The 18,650-nt window shown below is 42.1% G+C and overlaps 1 protein-coding gene and 1 pseudogene across 1 annotated transcript; one reads left to right on the top strand and one right to left on the bottom strand.

Moving 5' to 3' along the window:
• The window catches only part of LOC113658642, a 297,616-nt pseudogene that overhangs the window by 272,902 nt on the left and 6,064 nt on the right, over window positions 1–18,650 (top strand).
• On the bottom strand, window positions 9,588–13,833 carry LOC113658629 (estrogen-related receptor gamma-like). The gene is made up of 6 exons (XM_047818432.1): window positions 13,378–13,833; window positions 13,134–13,250; window positions 11,760–11,876; window positions 11,463–11,639; window positions 10,531–10,800; window positions 9,588–10,420 (listed from the first exon to the last, which is right to left on the bottom strand). The coding sequence occupies exons 1-6, from the start codon at window positions 13,775–13,777 to the stop codon at window positions 10,164–10,166; spliced, it is 1,338 nt and encodes a 445-aa protein (XP_047674388.1). The 5' UTR covers window positions 13,778–13,833; the 3' UTR covers window positions 9,588–10,163.

Genomic DNA, 18,650 nt, shown 5'->3' with positions numbered 1-18,650 from the left:
AAGTGAATATTTAATATGTTTTCCTGGAACTTACTTACTTCAATGCATTTTAAAATGAATATTAATTTAACTCTCCTATTTTCCTCCTATGCAAATTAGGAGCACAGAGTCAACTTGATCTTGTCTGTTTTGACTGCTTATAAAAAATGAAGTATATATGAATGCCATTTTTTTCACCTTTTTATTCTGTCTTGTTTACAACATATTAACATATATTTTGCAAAAAATATATATTTGGTACAATAAACTTTTTTTATATACAGAAATGCCTCATTTTTTAGTTAAAAAAAACAGAAATTTTGAATTCTTTTCACTATAGAGGCACAAAAGTTGCTGCACAATTACAGGCTGGTATTTTTCAAAGGCAGGAGATTTTGACCATTTTTAATGTCAGCAAATAATAAAACCTGTTTTTTTTTCCAGGCCAAATTGACTTAAATGCTTATAAATAAAAAAAATTCTTCAATGATCACCATTTTGTGTGTAATATCTATTTTGCCCACCTGATGTCATCTGATCAACCAACAATAGGCTACACACAAGTGTGAAATATTTACAAATGAGTAGCTTTTGTTTTGTCTGGAGGCCTAATGAATTGCAATGCTCAATGCTTGTGTGTGTGTGTGTGTGTGTGTGTGTGTGTGTGTGTGTGTGTGTGTGTGTGTGTGTGTGTGTGTGTGTGTGTGTGTGTGAGTGTGTGTTTTGGGTGCGTGTGTTAGTGAACATTTTATGTGGGCATTTTTGTGTCTGTTCATTGCACTGAAAATGACCCTGGAGGATCCAAAACGCATATTATATACTGGTCTGAACACATAGTTCAATGAAAATATACAAAATTAATTTTACTTGCAAAGTTCATGTTTGGAACAACCCTGGTAAATTTCAGGCAAATATGTGGAAGAAAGCCCAAGTTATGACACTTTAACCTTTTATAAAACTTCCAGCAGGGTCAGATAGACCCGAGGAAAATATAATTCAATATTCAATTAAAGTTTATTTGTATAGCGCTTTTTACAATAGACATTGTCTCAAAGCAGCTTTACAGAACATAAACATAGAGCAGAAAAAGAATTAACAGAATAAAAAATCTAGATTATTATTAGATATATATAGTTCACAATCTGTATGTATTTATCCCCCTATGAGCAAGTCTGAGGTGACTCAGGCAGCAGTGGCAAGGAAAAACTGCCTTAAATTGGTAAAGGAAGAAACCTTGAGAGGAACCGGACTCAAGGGGGAACCTCATCCTCATATGGGTGACACTGGGGGTGTGATTGTAATATACAGTCAGATAAATGTTGTATTGGTGTAAGGATCATGGACTTCTGATCTCCTTAGTATCACAGAGTCCAACTGGTGATGTCTCAGGATTCTTAGAGTCGGCCTCGGCTCAGTGGACGTCCAAAGGCTTCGTCCCACAGAGGACGTCGGGAGCTGGTATAATGTCTGGATGCCTCGGGATGGGTACAAAGAGAGAAGCAGTGGAGAGGGATTAACATATCTGCTGTTCATAAAAATGTGCAGGTCTGATGTACTGGTGCATGATATTATGGGATGTATTATGTGTACGCCTGACTAAAGAGATGAGTTGAGTTTTTAAAATATAAGGGTTAAGTAATGAGTAATAAAATGGAATGACACAGAAAAAGTACTGAACACGTAAAGAAAGGGAAATGCAAAAAGACATGGAAAGCCAAGACACCAGCTGAAATCCATCAGTAATCAGAAAGCAATCCCAATTCCTCTTGTCAGTGGAAATTAATATTATAGCATTAATGGGGCCATAATCCGGAAGTGAAAAGAGCTTCATCTCTCCATAGACCGCCCATGACCAGGTGATCCTCACAAGATTTCTCACAGAGGTGTGAACAGAATTATCAGAAAAGTTGTCCAAGTGCCAAGGACCACTCGTGGAGAGCTTCAGAAAGACCTGGAATTAGGAGGTACAATTATTTACCAAAGGAAAAAGTAGTCTGTGAAGTTTGGAGTGGGAACATCATGGTGTGGGGCTGTTTTTCAGGATACGGCACTGGCAAACTAAATGGAAAAATGTACATGCTTGATAAAAATCTGCTGCCATCTACCAGGATGCAGAAGAAACCAAGGTAGACATTACAGCAGGACAACTGTCAGAACCCGGTCGGAGGTGGAATGGAGACAGACCCGTACGCAGGATAGCTTCAAATGCAAGGGGTTTAATACATGAGGAAGACAAACATAAACCACACTACACAGGGAACTAACATTATTATTAATGAAGCCACGCTGCCTAAGGCAACGCGGCTCACATATATACAGACAGGGACAATCACACACAATGGGGAACAGGTGTGATGACCGGGAGGAGCAGACGTGGACGGGGCAATCACGTGACACAAACAAACACAAATGCACATGGCCATAAGTCTGCGCTGATCCCTGACAACAACAATACTAAGAAACCTCTCAATTGGTTCCAGAAAAAGAAAATTAAGCTACTATGTAGAACAGATTTGCCAATAACCGGATTGAATCCAATAGAAAAAGATGGAAATGAATTGGAAATGGAAAGAACTAGAACTCAGAGTTCATAGAAGTGGCCCAAGGAACCTTCAAGATGTAAAGAGTGTTTGTGTGGAAGAATGGGCCAGAATCATACCCGAGTAATACATGTGACTAGTTTCTCCATACAGGAGCCGTGTTTATTCCATTTTATTACACATAACTTAATTTCTGAACTTAATTGTATTGTTGTCTTTGTATCTCTGGATTATTTGGGTTGTTACTGACATCTGGTGAAAATTTCATGTCAACAGCAGCTTTAGAAATATATTTACTGAGAAAAATGGTGACAGGTTCGATACTTATTTTACCCGCTGAACATAAATAAAACAATGAAAACTTTAGAATGAATTAGTCGTGATGTTACTTAGTGTATATTCCTCATTGTATATTGGTCTATGACAAATGACTACAGAATATTTTACAGATATTTGTGCTTATACTGGGGGCACGATGGCTTAGAGGTTAGCACGTTCGCCTCACACCTCCAGGGTCGGGGGTTCGAATCCCGCCTCCGCCTTGTGTGTGTGGAGTTTGCATGTTCTCCCCGTGCCTCGGGGGTTTGTAGTATTTCGATAATGAACCATCCAGCGGTGAGAGTGATGAGCACGAAGTCACCGAGATGACAAAATGGAGGAACCGTAAGAGGAACCAGACTCAGACAAGCCGCTGGAAGCTTCATCTGTTATTTGTGTCCTGTTTATTCTGTTACAGCAGGGAGACACAGGTCCTGTCTGGTTTGGTGAGCTCACTTCAAGGAATGTGGTGTCTTATTTTTTGTATTTTTATTGTATATTTAATTGTATATGTATGTATGTATGTATGTATGTATGTATAATTAAAAAAAATATATTAGATATTAGACTTGATTAGACTTCTGATTAGATATTCATGCACCAGTGTGTCATAACCAGCAGAGGGCAGTATTGGTACATTTAGTACTGGAGTGTGAACGGTCAGAATCAATCAGCAAGAATCCAAATTACAATCAGATAGAATTAGGATCAATCTCTATTAGAATTAAACATCGATAAGAATCAGAAATCTGAATTAAAATCTATTCATCTGTGTTACGGTTTCGCTCTCAGAGATGCTGAGCTTTCACAGAGCTCCAGAAACACAGAGATGCTCAGCAGCTGACATCAGCTTCACAACAGCAAGTTCACAAGCTGAATTTAATGAACTGTGACACAGAAATCATCAGACTTTTAATAGCTCCATGAACTTCAGTTCTATTTATAATTCATTCATTCATTCATCTTCTACCGCTTATCCGAACTTCTCGGGTCACAGGGAGCCATCGGGCATCGAGGCAGGATACACACTGGACGGAGTGCCAACCCATCACAGGGCACACACACACTCTCATTCACTCACACACACACTACGGATAATTTTTCCAGAGATGCCAACCAACCTACCATGCATGTCTTTGGACCCGGGGAGGAAACCGGAGTACCCGGAGGAAACCCCCGAGGCACGGGGAGAACATGCAAACTCCACACACACAAGGTGGAGGCGGGAATCGAACCCCCAACCCTGGAGGTGTGAGGCGAACGTGCTAACCTCTAAGCCACCGTGTCCCCCTCTATTTATACTAATTAAGTAATTAATTGAATAAACTTGCTTTAACCAAAAGACAGATTTAGGGCAAGGGGTAAAGCCTTAAGCCAGACACAGTGGTGACATCAGGTTTATGATCAGTCCAAATCGGTTTGCAGGTTCACAGTAATGTATAAAACAAACAAGACAAACACTTTTGAACTTGGGTCAAAAAATGTTCAACAAATTATGTTAGGTTTTTGTTTTTTATTGCTATGTTAAGTTCCTTAAATGCTCAGTATTTATCAGCTTTACTGGGGTGCAGCTTCAAACTGTTTAAGTTCTAACTTAAAAAGAAAAACAACTTTTTGCTAAAAATTTGCAGATCATGTATTAAATGTGCTTCTGCGTGATCTGCAGACGTGTCGGTCTTCACACACACACGTCCGATTTTAACCCACAACACACCTAGTAAAGTCACCTGCTGACTCGCATGCAGCTCTGCTTAGCAAATCTGTGGCCTACAGACAAGAAGGAAAGGTGCGAAAGTCACTTTGGATTAAAAGCGTCGTTTTCGTTATTCGGTGTTTATGCTGCATAACGCCATTTTCACCACGTAAGCGAATCGCAAACAAGCTCGATTTAATTACCACTGCATCATCTGCCTCCAATTAGGGTAGGGACTTCATTATGTGCTGAATCCTTCAATCTGCATTCCTACACCAGCAACAAAAAAAACACACTCCGTGTTCATTGTGGATCAGTTCCCAGTTTGACAGAGTGGTAAATTAGAGTTATTGATCACAGACAAGTTGCAGTCGTGCGTCTCGATGAGATCGGAGCATCGTGCTTTATCCTCGTCCGTCCTTTCCTTTACTTTATCCTTTAGCTTACAACCGTTTGATTGTTCTGAAATGTTCTGAAATCTCCGAACTGAACCGAACCGAACCGAACCGAACCAAACTGATCGTTTAATTATTAAACAGATTAATAACACCTGTTCTTACAATTCTGTGTAATAATCATTGTTTGCTTTTTTGATTTTAAAAGGAAATGAAATCATTGCAACACGAGTCGTCTTGTGGCTGATTGCTCGAGTAGTAGTTTGTAGTTTCAGGTCGTTCCCTGTTGAAGAAGCCCTGCGGCGTCTGTACCACCTGAGATGCTGAAGACTTTCTACACCTGCACCATTGAGAGCGTCCTGACGGGCGGCGTCACCTCCTGGTTCGGGAACAGCGCCATGCAGGACAGACGAGCCTCCAGAGGGTGGTGCGGTCAGCTGAACGTACTGTACCATCCATCCATCCTTCCCGCAGGCCATTTGGGGTTTAAACCAGGAAACACACAGGATATAGTACTGGACCTCTCTCCATCTTTACCGTTTTTCTGCACACCTTTTTTGCACGATGTCACTTTAACCCTGGACTGTCACAGCACAGTGTGCAGTGCATACACTTTATACACACCATACTGCACACAGACACTTTATACGCTTTATACACACCATACTGCACACAGACACTTTATACACACCATACTGCACACAGACACTTTATACACACCATACTGCACACAGACACTTTATACACTTTATACACACCATACTGCACACAGACACTTTATACACACCATACTGCACACAGACACTTTATACACACCATACTGCACACAGACACTTTATACACACCATACTGCACACAGACACTTTATACACACCATACTGCACACAGACACTTTATACACACCATACTGCACACAGACACTTTATACACTTTATACACACCATACTGCACATAGTGCCACTTTATACACTTTATACACTTTATACACACCATACTGCACACAGACACTTTATACACACCATACTGCACACAGACACTTTATACACTTTATACACACCATACTGCACATAGTGCCACTTTATACACTTTATACACTTTATACACACCATACTGCACACAGACACTTTATACACACCATACTGCACACAGACACTTTATACACACCATACTGCACACAGACACTTTATACACACCATACTGCACACAGACACTTTATACACACCATACTGCACACAGACGCTTTATACACACCATACTGCACACAGACACTTTATACACACCATACTGCACACAGACACTTTATACACACCATACTGCACACAGACACTTTATACACACCATACTGCACACAGACACTTTATACACACCATACTGCACACAGACACTTTATACACACCATACTGCACACAGACACTTTATACACACCATACTGCACACAGACACTTTATACACACCATACTGCACACAGACACTTTATACACACCATACTGCACACAGACACTTTATACACACCATACTGCACACAGACACTTTAAGGACAATCACTAAAACCATACACATTTATGTATATACATTATTTTTCACATATATTTTCATATTTTTATATTTCATATAGTTTTTATATAGTTTATACTTTATTTATCTACATCCTTTTGGTTATATATTAGATCCCTGATTGCATTCCTTTTTCCTTTCATGCTTGAATACCGGACAGACGAATGCATTTCACTGCATGTTGTATGGTGTGTGTGTGTGTGTGTGTGTGTGTGTGTGTGTGTGTGTGTGTGTGTGTGTGTGTGTGTGTGTGTGTGTGTGTGTGTGAGACAAATAAGATTTGATTAGACAATTAAGTGTTTGTTGTCATCACTGACCATCATGATGACAATGACATGGTGTACAAGCATAAACATCGTGTTTCTATTGAACATTTAACACTGATTTGTTTTGGAGAGCAGAGATAATGTGCTTTATGATTAATTCTCTCTCTCTCTCTCTCTCTCTCTCTCTCTCTCTCTCTCTCTCTCTCCGATAAGATCAAGAATTTTAATTGATTTTAATTTTTACAAAAGTACAAACAATGTTGATGGTTTTAATGTGTGTGGTGTTGGGAGAATGCTTTGTGCTCTGTGCAGGAAGGAGAACTGAACTTTTCCCCAGAGTTCAACTGATCACCCATGTTTTAATCAATGTAGAAGCCATCTTAACATCTTTATCTATCTATCTATCTATCTATCTATCTATCTATCTATCTATCTATCTATCTATCTATCTATCTATCTATCTATCTATCTATCTATCTATATATAATTTATTTATTAAGTCGCCATGAATTTTAATGATATGTGACTTGTGTAAATAAAGTGTCGAAAAAGTCAAAAGTCTCTCTCTCTCTCTCTCTCTCTCTCTGTTTCTCTCTCTCTCTGTTTCTCTCTCTCTCTGTGTTTCTCTGTTTCTCTCTCTCTCTCTCTGTTTCTCTCTCTCTCTGTTTCTCTCTCTGTTTCTCTCTCTCTCTCTCTCTGTGTTTCTCTCTCTGTTTCTCTCTCTCTCTGTGTTTCTGTTTCTCTCTCTCTCTGTGTTTCTCTCTCTCTCTCTCTCTGTGTTTCTCTCTCTCTCTCTCTCACACACACACACACACACACACACACACACACATTCATTCTCTGTATTTCTGAATAAAATCATAACGAGCATTTTTATTATTTATTTTTTCCCCACTGTATTTTCAGCCAAACCTTTAGATCACATTCTGGTCCGTTTTTCTCTCCTAGAATCCTGTTCTGTTTCTGCTACCAGACTGACAAATACATCTGATTTGGTCTTCACAAATCGTCCGTAGTCTCGAAGGCCCCACAAAGGACACGTCCGTGTAAAAATATGACCTTGAAATCGATGAAAATCGATAATGTTATGGAGGTAAAAACAACGACAATCTCGGCAACGAGGATCAGAATGAGACGAATAAGCAGAAGATAAACACAGAGTATAAACACACCTGAGAGGGTTGACTTTATAAAGTCAGCCTTGATTTGATCTTTATTTCCGGTTAAATCACAGCTAACATTAGCATGATGACTGAATTCATCAACACCCCCCACCCACCCACCCCCATTCAGCACATCTATCTATCTATCTATCTATCTATCTATCTATCTATCTATCTATCTATTTATTTAGCCATCGCTGTTAAAGAAAAAAAAAAAAAAAGCATCAAGTGAAACTACAAAAGACATTTTTTTCTCTCAGGACACTTATCCAATAATATTTAAAGAAATACTGACAAATTCGTCGTCGCTTCTGAAACACTTTCCGTCCCAAAAGAAAAGTCGGTTGGTGTTCGATTTTTTTTTTATCCCTTAATAATCTATAAATCATCCCTTAATTTATAAACACGACGTGTTAATCGTTCTGTTCGATTTCTTCTTGCAAACCCTTCATGAAGAAGCACTGAAAAGAAACAACATGTCATTCGATCTTTTTCTAAGATCCTCCTGTCGAGGTTTCGGCGTCTGGGCCGTATTCAGAGTCGAGTTTTGTGTCGTCTTGCCTCTTTAATATCCACGGAAACGTTTCTTTTGTTTTGTTTTTCCTGCATAAAATCACCGCAGTCGGAGTCACCGATCTTCACAACAAAAGCACGCAGTCTAGCAGGTTTACAGTTTCAGTCTGTGGGACGTCTTGGATTCATCGAGATGAAAAACAATATAAAAAAAATGCTCTGATCGAGTGCTATTTTATACACACTGAATAATGGAAAAGATTATTTTAATTTCATTTCACAACAAAGCAAAAAAACTTCTATTTCCTTCTTTAATCTGGATTTTTTTTATTTTATTTTATTTTTTTTATTTTAGCTTCGTGCTTGTGTTTAAAGGCATGATTGCTGTACAACGTCCTGGATACCATTACTAAAGAAAAATGACTTGCACGATTTGTGAAATCGATAAAGCAGCCAGAAAAGTGACAGATCGCTGTTTAACTCCAGTCTAATAAGGTGAAACTTTGCCCACGTTAATATCAATGCGACGTTCGGACTTAAAGGTGGGGTCTCCGTTGTTTGAGAAATGCTTCAGAAAAGTGCAAACAAAACAAAAATCAAAACAGACGTGTAGCCGATGAGCAGAAAGGGGCGGGGCTTGTCGATATGGGCGGAGAGAGCGTTCTGTGCGCATGTGTGACGTTAGCAGAAAGCGGTTTTAACATCGACATGGAGGATAAAAACAAAGAAAGAAAGAGAAGAAAGACTTACGATAAGGACAAGAAGTAGGACGTGTTAATATAGGATCAGCTTTCCAGCGCTGGAGAGAACTGAAACAGAGCTAAACCTTTCACGGCACAACACACAGTACTACAAAAACACATTTGTATTACCATAGTATTACTCACTGAGGCCAACAGGTTCCGCCATAATACTTGTCTGGGTTATACTTGTCTGGTGTATGTGTGGGCGGAGCTATCGGTACAGGGGTGGGACCCATTTGGGTTAGGGGCGTGTTTGTTTTGGTGATTTCAAATGTCAACATTGGCTTTCAAACAACGGAGACCCCACCTTTAAGGTCGACTCTGAATACGACCTTCAGTGGGTTGAAGGTCACAACCTCAAATCTCAGGAGCTTCACAGCACCACCTCAAGCGTTTTTTTTTTTTTCAATGTGATCTGAGATGTAAATCTACAGTTTTTTTTATTATTATTATTATTGCAAGAAACCTGAAATCCTACAATTCCTCACTTCCTTTGAACTGTAGTGAGATTCGAGCTCAACAGCATCGACCTTCAGCAATACAATCGTGAAGCATCAACATAAACAACGATTAGCAGCAGCAACGCACGCCTGCCCTTCTCCTGCTGAGACTTATTACATTCTTATAAATAACACATCTTTATTGTGAACAATGATTATTTTCGATGTTTTTTGTACTTTTCTGTTCACCGAAGCGTCCGTCCCTCTTCAGAGATGACTTCCCTGTTCTTTGGCAAGTCCGACATCCCGTCCATCTCCTTTATATTCGTAGATATGAAGCACCAGTAAAATAAAACGTCACCTTAAATTAGCGCAGCTGTGACACGGTTTCTTCAATAAATCATTGTTTTACGTATTACAATCATTTATACGATCTTCTTTCCCCCTTTTTTTTGTTCCTCTACTCTACCATTAACCTTTAGTTACATTCTTCATAGTTCTTATCGGATATCTTGATGAGCTCTGTAGAGGGCGTGGTCACCTCAGAGCCGTGGACCAATCAGGGCGAGGGCTGTGTGTTGGCCTCCAGCAGCTCCAGGAAGAGTTTGTGCATGGGAATCCGGCCGTCCTGCTTGATGCTGCAGAAATACTGCACCGCCTTAGCCGAGGTCTGCCGCAGCAGCGGGAGGGTCATGATCAGTTTGCCCGCCCGCCGCGGGTCATCACCATGGCGATGCTGTTCGTAGTCCTGTAGAGCTTCGTGCACGCAGTCCTGCAGCCTCTGCACTGCCTCGACATCCTCGATATGCATAGAGTCTATGCAGAAATAAACATCTTGGTTAACAAATATGATCAAATGTATTGGTAGCTAAAGCGTCGCTGAATTCACCCACTTCCTGGCCGTGATGTGGACTGTATGTTCGTACCCGAGTTTGCGAGTGCGATGGCCTTGAGTGTGACGAACTCCTCCCTCTCCAGGCCCATAGCTCTGTACTTCCTGACGAGCTGCAGTATGGCCACGTGGAGCTCGAGCAGACCGGTTCTTTTCGCCTGCTCTGTGTCCATCACGTAATCCTCGGCGAACACCAGGCTGTCCTGAGCGTCCAGAGAATGGAAGACCACACGCAGGATCAGGATCTCCATCCATGCGCTCTGCAGGAGACGCATCTGGTCTGGAAGAGAAAGACTGGAGAAACCTGGATGAAGAAAAAAGAGAGAGAGAGAGAGAGAGAGAGAAAGAGAGAGAGAGAGAGAGAGAGAGAGAGAGAGAGAGAGAGAGAGAGAGAGAGAGAGAGTGTATGTTGTTATTGAGCTATGAAAAGTGCTTTGATTTAAGCTAGCATGCGATGCTCGTGTGTGATAATCGACTTTTGACTACAGTTTCCAACCCTTTCTTTAAGAACAAGCAAAGCATGATGGGCGCAATGAATCTGCTGATCTATACCGTGCACACACACACACACACACACACACACACACATACACACACAAATGCATGATCACTCACACACCTGGTTTGGGGGACTTTGTTTTGTAAGCATTACTTTATAGGTGAGTGTCAACATAAAAACAGGTGCCAGCCCCTTTAGAGTGTGTGTGTGTGTGTGTGTGTGTGTGTGTGTGTGTGTGTGTGTGTGTGTGTGTGTGTGTGTGTGTGTGTGTGTGTGTGTGTGTGTGTGTGTGGTTATTTCTGTTGTGAGTGCATGTTATGTACTTATCGCTGATAAAGCAGATAGATATAGAGAACAAACGCTCATGTCGACACGGTTAGCAAAAAAGATGGTTCGGCTTGGGGTTAGTGTGTGTGTGTGTGTGTGTGTGTGTGTGTGTGTGTGTGTGTGTGTGTGTGTGTGTGTACCTGGAAGATGTTTGGCCCAGCCAATGTTCAGCACTAGTTCACGATCGGCAAGATCACACAATGTGGTCAAAGCTTTGATGTCATCATCGGGGAGGGCGGGGTCAGGCATGGCATACACCTTCTCTGGCTCCGCCCCCAACAGGTGAGACACCACCTTGTTCTCAGCAGTGTAGGACTCTAAGGATCACACACACAGTTTAGTCTCAGTGAAGGTGTGTAGTGAAAGAATAGTGAAAACGTGTGTGTGTGTGTGTGTGTGTGTGTGTGTGTGTGTGTGTGTGTGTGTGTGTGTGGTACCTGTGCGTATTCTCTTAAGTGTCTGTGGTAACTGCATGCTGAGGTAAGAGTTGCTGTCGGAGCCTATGGTGCGTTTGTATTTCTGACGACCTCCTCGAACTCTGTCTAGTCGTACACCTTAACACACACACGCACACACACATACACACACACACACACACACACACACGCACACACACACGCACACACACACGCACACACACGATTAGCACACTCTGGGAATCACATGATCAATCGAGAAATGCACATCATGGGCATTACACAAAATAATGCAGTGTAACACAATCTGCAATTACAAATGTGTGTGTGTGTGTGTGTGTGTGTGTGTGTGTGTGTGTGTGTGTGTGTGTGTGTGTGTGTGTGTGTGTGTGTGTGTGTGTGTGTGTGTGTGTGTGTGTGTGTGTGTCCCCTTCAGTTAAAGCTGCATTATGTTTAAAATCAGGTGTGAGATTAATTGGATTGCATTATAACTATTGATCTGCGGCGTCGCCTTCGATTAAACCTTGATGAGTGTCTTGGGTTTTACATTTATGAGCCCCCCCCACCCCCCCCACCCCCTGTATATCTCTTATCTCTCCTTCCCTCTGTCTGCCTGTTTCTATCTATCTATCTATCTATCTATCTATCTATCTATCTATCTATCTATCTATCTATCTATCTATCTATCTATCTATCTATCTCTGTCTGTTTCTATTATTCTATGTATGTATTCCTTTTTGTTGTAATTTCTTTTTATCGCTCACTGTCTATCGTTCTCTCTGCTCGTCTGTCTTTCTTTTCAATTTTTAAGCTTTCTCTTGTTATCTCCTCAGCAGACCAGACAGCATCAGCCTCATGTAAGGGGTGTGGCTTTCATGTAGGAGGTGTGGTCTAAATGTATAAGGCGTGTCCTACATATAGGAGGTGTGGTCTAATTGTATGAGGCGTGTCCTACATATAGGAGGTGTGGTCTAAATGTATGAGGCGTGTCTTATATGTAGGAGGTGTGGTCTAAATGTATAAGGCGTGTCCTACATATAGGAGGTGTGGTCTAAATGTATAAGACGTGTCCTACATATAGGAGGTGTGGTCTAAATGTATGAGGCGTGTCTTATATGTAGGGGGTGTGGTCTAAATGTATGAGGCGTGTCTTATATGTAGGAGGTGTGGTCTAAATGTATAAGGCGTGTCTTATATGTAGAAGGTGGTGTCTGAATACAGAGACATCGTAGGGGTATCCTATCATGCCGGAGGTGTGGTCTAAAAGTAGGAGGCATGGCCCTAAATGTAGCTAGGGAAGTACTGTCATAATACTTGGTTTAACTTTTTTCTACTGTACACACACACACACACACACACACACACACACACACACACACACACACACACACTCACCCTCTCGCAGCATGCCCACTTTGATGCACTTGGTGAAGCGACAGGCCTGGCAGGATTTCCTCCTCCTCTTAGTAATCTCACACTCACTGCTCGCCGGACACGTGTATTCAATACTGCCTAGAGAGAGAGAGAGAGAGCGAGAGAGAGAGAGAGAGAGAGAGAGAGAGAGAGAGAGAGAATTAAGTTAACGAATTACATCAGATCCTGCAGTACAGCTCTAGAGGTTTTATTTTTATACCCAAACCTTGAATAGTACGCTTGAAGAAGGCCTTGCAGGCTTCACAGGACGCCACACCGTAATGAAACCCAGACGCGACGTCTCCACACACCAAACACATGCGCTTGGGCCCCGAACTCGCTTCAAACTCATGCTTCATCTGCAGCTCGGGAACCGAATCGGACCTAAGCTCTGCCCCTGAGGTGTGATATGAACCTGGCGAGGCCACGGCCCCATGGTAACTCCGTGTTAGCGAGCCGTAGCTGTCCGACGACGATCCTTCGGGGCTGTGCTGCATCACGGAGGCGGGGCTCGCAGGCTCGGCCTTAATGAAGGTGGGGCAGTGACCACTGATGGGCATCATATCCAGGTAGCTGCAGAGGGAAAAAATATTGTTACTGTTTTTTGCAGCACGTCGGAAATCCATGAAAAAACATTTCCGTCATGTCAGCTGGAAATTCAGCTACAAATGCAGAAAAATGACAGGAACCTCTTTGCGCTAGAGGCTAGGCGGCTTCGTTCTCAGAGGAATCACCTCCCACTTTCCCATATCTGCATTCCACTTGTGTTTACAGTACACACACACACACACACACACACACACAAGCCCACAACACAACACACACCATATCAAACCACAACCAAAACACTATTACCAGACAATACCGTGTTAATATTATACATGTCCATTAGCAATGCGAACCAGATGGGACGCACCACCCCCATCTGTCCTCACACAACAAACACAATCACACACACACATTACACACAACTACACACACACACACACAACACGACTCACTCCACAAACACACTACAACACACACACACACACACACACACACACACACACACTTCTGGAAAGCCGCCAGTAACATGAGGCTGAAGCTGATTTGGCTTTTCCGTGGGAACTAGCCGATTTAGACCTGACTGACCTGGACGGCAAATCCCTACGTCCTCTTTCACCACTTCTGCCTGCGAAACACTCGAACACACAGCACACACAAGGACACACAGCACACACACACACACATCAGCACACACACAATCCACCACAACACACCACACACACACACATATCATACACACACACACATCTATAATTTTACCGCATGCAATCAATCACTCACTCCATGGTTTCATTTCACGTGTTGTTGTAAATCTCCCACAATAGAATGATATGTTTCCTTTCCTTCTTCATCGGTTCCTAGCCTAGCAGTTCTACTCTTTGAGTTAGAAGTAACAAACCATTAACAAAACTCCCTGTGTTTTAGTACCACCTCGACCACCTAACGACACACTTAGCGCACGTCTGCGTTCTACAAAATGTTGAAAATAAGAGGAATGGTGTCACAGATTTGTTTTCGTCACTCACAGCGTGAGGTCCACGCCTCATCTAGCTACCATCAGACCCTCACTGATTGACGTTTACCTTTGTGTTCGAGGTTGATGACAATCAGTCGTCCCATCCGCGTCTCTTCACCATCCTTCCTTTAGCAGATAAGTCACACTATGGTGTTATTTTGTGTGCGTCTAGAACCTTATCGGTCGCGCTCTGACGCTCCAACGACGACTTTATAATCTACGTCGCGTTTCTCGACTCTTTCCTCGTTCCTCGCTTTGTTCGTCGCTCGAGTCTTGTGTAAACCGTAGTGCGATGTTGTATGCGTCTGCGGTGTAACTGCGTGTTTGCTAGTTCCACTTTCCAAATTGCCATCCCCTTTTCTCTGATAAGACTGGAACGGGTTCAGAAGGCTCTTGCATACTCACCCACCTGTACGGTCTTACCCAGACTTTCCTCACTATCCTCGCCTACTGAACATCTCACATACCTTTATAGGGTCGAGTCTAGAATCTAATCGTGACCAGGAGAGTCCTTGGGCAACACATAGATAAAGATGAGTTGATCGTGTTGCAAGAAAAATACAAAATACTATTCCATATACTTACTTTCGCGATTATTGTTTTGAGTTCTGAATAGCTAGACTTTCCACGAAACGACAGGGTCAGCCATGATCAGCTGGTCCGTCAGCGGTATTAGAGGCCTTGGCAGTGCTGCGGCTTGAAACCCCACTGACCCTTCTTCCAATCCATAACCCAGAGCCTTAACCAGTTGGATTTTGTCCAACAAGCGTACGCAAACAACACTAGAGCAAGCTACAGAGTTACAACTCGTTATCTCTCATAGCTAACGTCTGAATAGACGTGGGCACAGAGGCCTATATTATCACCACATGACTGTCTACTTACAGCACAGTGGAATTCTTTCTTCACCTGCTCAACTGAAAGGAGTAGGGTCAGACTGCAGGGGCAGCTATGATAGTTTTCAGCACTCCCCGTGGAGCAGGGAGGCTGTGCTGGGCCTTCTGTACACGTCCTCACGATCACCACCCAGAGCCGTACCAGTTGAACCACCACTGCCTTCCAGTTGAACGAAACCAACCACCACTGCCCAGTTGAACCTCCACTGCCCCAGTTGAACCTCCACTTGCCCCAGTTGAGCCACTACTGCTACAATGCTAAGAGCATTGCTATATCCATTGGCCCAAGTCCATCTCCACACGTTCAGAGCTCTAGATTACCTACTGTAATCATGGGCTTTTCCTTTAGAAGGCTGAATATACTGTACCTATAAGTGAAAAAATCTAATCCCGTCCCGGTCGGTCGGACTGTTGGACACGTACTCGTATTCACATTCCCAGGTGATGAAAAGCGACACATTAAAGGTAAGTATTGTAATATTATTAGTTTGTTGTTGGTTATGGGCCCAAAAATTCCAAAGATATTTTGCCAAAAAAAGTCATCTATTTTAATGTCTACTATTCTGTGGATTTCAGAACGTCTGAAGTTTCAAAGAAGTTTTAAGGAAGGTGTGCAAATGCAACTAAACGGTAGCTATAAGCTTCTCTGGCTTAAGGTACTCTGTTATCTTCGAATCTCTATATCGCAGAACGAAACACTGCAGAGGAGTTAAAGACGTCTGGAGTCGAGACCAATGAAGAGAAACTTCAGCTTTGTATACAACCAGAAAAGATATATGATTATAGCAAAGGTGGAGACTTTCCATTTTCATTCTCTCTCTCTCTCTCTCTCTCTCTCTCTCTCTCTCTCTCTCTCTTGACTTCTCTCACTCTCCCTCATCTCCTCTCCTCTTCTTTCTCTCTCTCTCTTTCTCTGTGTGTGTGTGTGTGGGGGGGGGATATATATGATCTCTTGTCAGATTAAAAGCATTTTGATATATGAACAATTATTTCATCCATACATTCAGCAGCCATCAATTCTGCCCTGAACAAAGTGATTGCTGTATGCAACACCATCCATGTGTGTGTGTGTGTGTGTGTGTGTGTGTGTGTGTGTGTGTGTGTGTGTGTGTGTGTGTGTGTGTGTGTGTGTGTGTGTGTGTGTGTGTGTGTGTGTTCTGTTAACGCACTGTTAATTTGACAAAAAAAAGTAATTAACATTTAACAGGAAGTGGATTTATACAGATGGATGAGCACAGTGTGAGAGAGAGAGAGAGAGAGAGAGAGAGAGAGAGAGAGAGACAGAGAGACAGTGAGTGATCATAGAGACTATGACAGAGAGAGAGACAGAGAACAGACAAAGAGAGAGATACAGACAGAGAAGATCACTAGAGATGAGAGACATATGAACATAGATTAGCAAACGAATATCGCTCACAATACAAGTTTATATCCAGTTGAGTAATAATAATAATAATAATAATAATAATAATAATAATAATAATAATAATAATAATAATAATAGACAGATGTTAAAGAAAGACAGAGTTAAATCACAACACTTACTCGCGCTGTATAAACACCCCACTAGATCCATGGAAGAAACTGTTGTCATGCTCTATTTAAATATAGCTTTCAATGATCTCTGTTTCTATTTAATTGTTCATAATTAACTTTCTTTCCCTCCTAAGTTTGTAGAGATTTGTTGATGACCCGGTGTGTCACGTCGCTCACCGGAGAAGAAGCGTGAATCCCTCACAGCTCGAGCGCCAGGGCAACGCGCCCGTGCGTGTAGGAATTTCATGAGCTCATTTGCTATGACCGGCGTTCAGCTAGTAAGGTGGCGGTGATAGCATAAGGGGCGGAGTTTAAAAACAAACCTGCCGAGAGAGAGAGAAATGGAGGGATAAAAGAAGACTGAACTGTTTATTATTATGATTATTTATTATTATTATTATTATATTATTATTATTATTATTATTATATATACAAAACAACTGAAGTCAAGACGACAATCATAACAATATATTATAATTAAACTCACATTCAAAATTAGTTTTTATAATCAAGTTCCAACAGTCAAACGAGTAATATCAAAATACAATAATAATAAACATCTCCTACATAGCTATCACCTTCATTGAACGCTCTAATTCACTATGCAATATCACGCTGCAGCACGAGTCCCTTGTAGCGTGAGCCGTTTGCTATAGCACATACCGTACCGACCTGCGTCGATACGCCGCGTGTTAGACGTAAAACAAAACGTGCGCGTGGCGACCAGCCAACTGATGATGACACAATATAATACGACTTACGTGAGGACTGTTACAGACGGTGTCGCGTCGCAGCGTGTAATGACCGATATCGGGTGTGTCATATAGATCACAGTACAGTAATATACTAATAATAATCCCGGTGCTTATGTTGCCTACCATTATTGTCCTTACTGTTTATAGTCCGTGTTTCGTAGTTATTACTGACCTCAGGGTGTCCCTGTAGCCTTAACTGTATGCAGAGCTCTGTGGACGACGAGCGAGGGATGTGGAGGGAGGGCGGGAGGGCAGGAGACCGTTCTTACTTTAGGGTACGTGTTTCCTGGGGTAACCTGTCTACGGGGAGATTGCACGGGAGAGAGGAGTGAGAGAGGAGCGGCGACGATTTGGGGAGGGGAGAGACGAGAGAGAGAGAGGGGAGAGAGAGTAAGTGAAAAAGAGGGGGAGATTTTAAAGGAAGGGTATTAGGTAAGGACTGTAACTGTGGGTTTAAACCTGTATGGGGGAGAGGGGATAGAGGGAAATTGTGAAACAGAAGGGTAAAGTAGAGAGAGAGAGATATAGAGAGAGAGAGAGATAGAGAGAGAGAGATAGAAAGAGAGAGAGAGACATAGAGGAGACAACAGCGAGAGGATATAGAAGAGAGAGATGAAGAGAGAGAGAGATTAGGAGAGACGAGAGCGATAGAGAATAGAAACATCCTCCTCTTTTCTTTCACCCCTAAAAACGAGTTTTTAACTCAGCGTCTACCACCCGTCATACACGGCGATACCTACATAATATT

This window comes from Tachysurus fulvidraco, chromosome 9 (assembly GCF_022655615.1).
Source record: "Tachysurus fulvidraco isolate hzauxx_2018 chromosome 9, HZAU_PFXX_2.0, whole genome shotgun sequence".
NCBI lineage: Eukaryota > Metazoa > Chordata > Actinopteri > Siluriformes > Bagridae > Tachysurus > Tachysurus fulvidraco.
This window is presented reverse-complemented; position numbering and strand designations above follow the sequence as displayed.